The 5,321-nt window shown below is 37.3% G+C and overlaps 1 protein-coding gene across 1 annotated transcript; it reads left to right on the top strand.

Moving 5' to 3' along the window:
* The first annotated feature begins 1,127 nt into the window (after positions 1-1,127).
* On the top strand, positions 1,128-3,785 carry LOC110869055 (G-type lectin S-receptor-like serine/threonine-protein kinase LECRK3). Its single transcript, XM_022118350.2, has one exon. The coding sequence runs from the start codon at positions 1,167-1,169 to the stop codon at positions 3,549-3,551; it is 2,385 nt and encodes a 794-aa protein (XP_021974042.1). The 5' UTR covers positions 1,128-1,166; the 3' UTR covers positions 3,552-3,785.
* The last annotated feature ends 1,536 nt before the right edge of the window (positions 3,786-5,321 follow it).

Genomic DNA, 5,321 nt, shown 5'->3' with positions numbered 1-5,321 from the left:
CTCAGGCGACGCGCGGCCCAGCCGTTGATATACGAACCAGAGGACGAAGTCATCATTATTCTCTTGTCTTTAAAGCCGTTTCTCATGATTAATCTATCTCCAATGACTGTTGAAGCTACGATGAAAACCATGAGCGGCTAAAACGCTTGTCGCTCCCGCCCGGATGAACGATTGTGTCGTTTTGCATTGAACTTTGTTTGTGGATTCTTTTTAACCGTTAAATCTTAACTACTTGTGTTGGATTTGTGAAATGTTTCTTATATTTGAATTATTTGTCGTTTATCAAGCGTATTGACAACTTCCTTTTGTGTTGTTAGCGGGTTGGTAAATTGGTGGGTAATTGATATAATCAAACGGATTATTAGATTGTATGGTGAATCTTAAAAACTATCTCTAATAATTGATCAAATTCATTAATCCAAGGTCAAGTCTATGTGGTGTTTTGAATCTATAAACGGGTTTTTGTGTTAAAACCAACAATCAGGATTCCGGGTGGGGGTTGTTTTTTCTCATGTTGATCACAACTTCCTTAATCAGTTTCTTATTTTTAAAACCAATTAATTAAATCCCAAATCTAGGTAATTTTAGTTTTAGTTAAAATCTTCTACACTGACCACAAATTCCCCGTGGATACACCCTACTTATGCTATCTACGTAGTTTAATTAGATTTTTGCATGTCCCTTACGGCAATCATCATGATTCCATAGCGTGTAGTCTAGGTATAGAGACTTTCGCTTCTGTTTCTACTTCGTTGATCTAGACTTTTCGCTCCTACTTCGTTAATAATACGGACTTTGACAGGATAATTAGACAAGTAAAGAAAGACTTCTTCAACTTATTTCCTTGTCACCGTAAGCATTCTTAAGACACCTCATTTTGTATTAGGGGGACATTTTGTCTTATATATATGTTGTCCAGAAATGGTCCACAGTTTCAATGTGGAAATTCTAATGTGGGCCTGTGTTCCATGTTACTTTCTTCTTATGGAATTGAAATGTCAAGATCAATCCTTTACAGCCACATTCGAACTCAAGACTTGTTCAACTTCTTTATTATTGAAACCTCAATTATTTGCATGTCAAGAAAAACTTTGTTGACTGCTTAAAATCTTTGTCTTTATAGCTGCTACGGTTAACGTATCGTAGTAGTGTGTATCATTTTAGCAATGGCTAGAGTCCTATATCTCATTCTTTCAACCATCTTTCTACCCTTTTCGATTGTAGCACAACAAATAAATGGAACTGGTTCTGTACCGGTGGGTACATCGCTCACAGCAACAGAAAATGGCATGCCATGGCTCTCACCTTTGGGTGATTTTGCCTTTGGGTTCCAACAAATTCAGCAAAAAGAGAGCTTTCTGTTATCCATATGGTATGACAAAATACCTAATAAGACCGTCGTTTGGTATCCAGAAGGTGGTCCTATGGTGCCTAGAGGATCAAAAGTTGAGCTACGTGATGGGCGTGGGCTCGTACTAAGTGATCCTCAAGGCAAAGTGGTATGGACTTCAGAGTCCAATATTTCGGATCGTGCATATGGTTTTATGAACGATACTGGTAACTTTGTGATTGTTGATGGCATTTCCCGCAAGGTGTGGGAGAGCTTTCGCTTTCCAACAGATACAATACTTCCTACTCAGGTTATGGAGAGATCTGGAGAGCTAATATCAAAGATAAGCGAAACAAACTTCACTTTGGGAAGATTTCAGTTGACTTTGCTTCAAGATGGAAATCTTATTCTTAGGAAGCGCGATATACGATCTGGTGTTTTATATAACACGTACTATAGAAGTGGCACCCGTGACTCCAATAGGTCGATTGCTGGTAAACAGTTGATCTATGACGAGACAGGATACATGTATGTATTGAAAGGAAGTGGCCAAATAGTTGATCTTAATCGGAAAGATGCAATTGATTCTAGACTTTATTACCAAAGAGCAACTCTAGAATCTAATGGGGTTTTCACTCAATATTATTACCCCAAGAATCCTACTGGCAATACAGACTGGACAGTTTTACGGCCCCTGCCAGACTACATATGTGACTGGATCGATGGGACCGATGGTACCGGAGCTTGTGGGTTTAACAGTGTTTGCAGCCTTGATGGTAACCGCGTAAACTGTGAGTGCCCGAAGGGGTTTTCTTTGCTTGATCCCAATGATCCAATTGGTGATTGCAAGCCTGTTTCCGCTCCAACCTGCGATGAAGGTTATGATGGAAACCAGTTTGATTTCATCGAACTCACCAACATTGATTGGCCAGGATCTGATTATGTGCGTGTGGAGCCAACTAATGAAGAAACTTGCAAAACTTTCTGCTTACAAGATTGTTTATGTGCTGTTGCGATTTACCGAGACCAGAGATGCTGGAAGAAGAAGCTTCCACTCTCTAATGGAAAGAAGGATCCTTCACTAGTTGTGAAGGCCTTCCTGAAATATCGGATAGGTGACCTTCCTAATGAAACCCCTTATGTATCTTCAAAGGAAAAGAACAATCAGAGAAGCTTGATAGTTGTGATCTTAAGTACATGTGTGTTTGTAATTTTCTTATTGTGTGGTGTGATTTGTGTGGGTTTCTTTCTCATACACAAGAAGACCACAATAAATCATTACCCAAGTAGTAAATTGGTTGATACCAATCTTCCCCGTTTCACATATCAAGAGTTGGTTGAAGCTACCAGCGGGTTCAAGGATGAACTGGGAAAAGGGGCTTTTGGGACGGTTTATAAAGGCGTAATAGGGGTAAAAACTGTGGCAGTGAAGAAGTTAGATAGGGTGTTCGAAGATGGTGATAAGGAATTCAAGAGCGAGGTCAATGCTATTGCAAAGACTCATCACAAAAACTTGGTCCAACTTCTTGGTTATTGTGATGATGGTGATCATCGGCTATTGGTTTATGAGTACATGAGCAATGGCACGTTGGCAGGCTTTCTTTTTGGAGACATGAAACCGAGTTGGAAATTGAGGAGTGATGTTATTGTAGGCATCGCAAAGGGACTTGCATACCTCCATGAAGAATGTAGCACCCAAGTCATCCACTGTGACATAAAGCCTCAAAACATACTTCTTGATGATAGCTACAATGCTAAAATTTCTGACTTTGGATTGGCAAAGCTTTTGATGATGGATCAAAGTCGAACGAGTACTGGAATACGAGGAACAAAAGGATATGTTGCTCCTGAGTGGTTTAGGAATGCCCCGGTTACGGTAATGGTTGATGTCTATAGCTTTGGTGTGTTGCTACTAGAGATGATTTCATGCAGAAAGAGTGTGGTTATTAATGAGAGTGATTCTAAAGATGTGGTGGCGGTTTTAACTGATTGGGCATGGGATTGCTATCAAGAAGGTAAACTAGACGTGTTTCTTGAGAATGATTTGGAGGCCTTAGATGACTACAAGAGGCTAATGACGTTTGTTAAGGTTGGACTTTGGTGCGTACAAGAAAACCCTTCGATGCGGCCAACCATGAGGAAGGTTATCCAGATGCTCGAAGGCGTTGTTGAAGTAAACAAACCTCCATGCCCGTTCCCTTTCTCTGTTACATCTACTTAGTCATCATACTGCCACCCTGGTAGTTTCTTCTATACTTCTGTATTTTGGTTTTTGTGCTTAAATAAGTCTGTGTTAGCGTTATTTAACTAGTTGAGTTTAAATTCATTTGAAAATGGAAATTGTAGAATGTTTCTATCTATCTAGTTCTTTGATAGTTGTTCAAAAGCTAGGTTGGTTTTGTTGTATGTTATGTCAATTCATCTTGAAGGTGATATTGATTACTAAAACTTTCAATGTAACATTGTTAATAAGATTGTTTACAACAGTTATGTAAGCATCCGAGTTATATAAGATCGTTTGCTATGAGCGATGCACCCAACAACTTGTTTTTTAAATTGATGTTTTTGAAACAATTCAATATAAATATTTCAAATTATACAATCTTTAAACAAATGAATAATAAAGTAAAAAATTACCAATATACAACTAGAATCAATGATGAAAAGATATTCAAGCAAAACTCATCTGCAATGTTTACAAGAGCCAACTAGCTCGAGTCAAACAAGCAAATTTTTACTAAACTGAATTACAAGCTAGTTAAGAGCTACATGAGTCACAACTCACAAGTTATAAATACATAGACTTTTCGCTTCTTCTTTATTAGTTATAAGGACTTTAACTGGATAGTTAGACATGGAAAGATCTTTAGATTTTTAGTTTTTTAGTTTTAGAGGGAGGGCATCTTGTATTTGTTGTGGAGAAATTAGCCAAAACGGTTCTAGTGGACCGGTCAGGCATGTAACTGAATTTTTAAGAGGGAAGTGATTGGTTTGGTTTTGTTCGGTTCCATTTCAGGGTTTATTGTGTATCGATTTGTAATCGTTGACGAAGTTAGATTCTAAGTTCGTCTTCAACTCAAGCTAGCTTGTGGAGTCACAAATAACAAGTCGATATAAATTATTTCAAATTATATAAGTAAATGAACAATAGAGCACACACTTACTAATATACATTGAAAATTAATGATGGAAATCGATTCAATCAAACTATCTCATGTAGAATGTTTATATGAGCCAGCTAGCTTGAGGCAAACAAGCAAGTTTTTAGGGAACTAAACTACAAGTTACATGAGCCACAAGTTATAAGGACAAATACGTTTCGCTTCTTACTTTGTCGAGTATGGAGACTTTTCGCTTCTGCTTCTACTTGGTTGATCATAGACGTTTCGCTCCTACTTCATAAATAATACAAAATTATTAGAAATATCCGTAATGTGGCTTTTGGATCGTCTGAATTAACTTTTTCAATATGACATAACTCGTCCCTAACAAGGGTTATTGGATTTTAATAATCCTAAGTTTCACCAGTTGGCCGATAATAATCACAACTTTAAAAATTCCCTCCAATAATCCCAACTTGTAAAAGTTTGGCCGCCATTGATCCTTTTCAAACATATAAGAATTTGGTCTCCTCAATAGATTCAATTACACCTAGAGACTCCTTAATTGATTTAAGTGCACCTATGTTAGAAAACGATCAATGGCGGCCAAACTTTTACAAGTTGGGATTATTGGAGGGAATTTTTAAAGTTGGGATTATTACCGGCCAGCTGGTGAAACTTAGGATTATTAAAATCCAATAACCCCCCTAACAATTACTTAGTGGAAGTAATTATGAATATTGATTAGTTATGGGACTATTATAATTTCCCTTTAGATGTTTTCAATATGAAGAATACAAAAAGTTTCTGGTAACTAATAATAATGGATGATCATCATGATTTTTAGTTGTGAAAATAATAAAACTTAAGAACACCAATCAAGTATTCTC

Source organism: Helianthus annuus, chromosome 7, assembly GCF_002127325.2.
Source record: "Helianthus annuus cultivar XRQ/B chromosome 7, HanXRQr2.0-SUNRISE, whole genome shotgun sequence".
NCBI classification, from domain to species: Eukaryota; Viridiplantae; Streptophyta; class Magnoliopsida; order Asterales; family Asteraceae; genus Helianthus; species Helianthus annuus.
Note: the sequence above shows the minus strand (reverse complement) of the source record. Positions and strands in the feature narration are given on the sequence as shown.

Bases quoted from the DNA above. Each gene is read 5' to 3' on its own strand.
- LOC110869055 (XM_022118350.2), top strand. From the start codon at position 1,167: ATGGCTAGAGTCCTATATCTCATTCTTTCAACCATCTTTCTACCCTTT.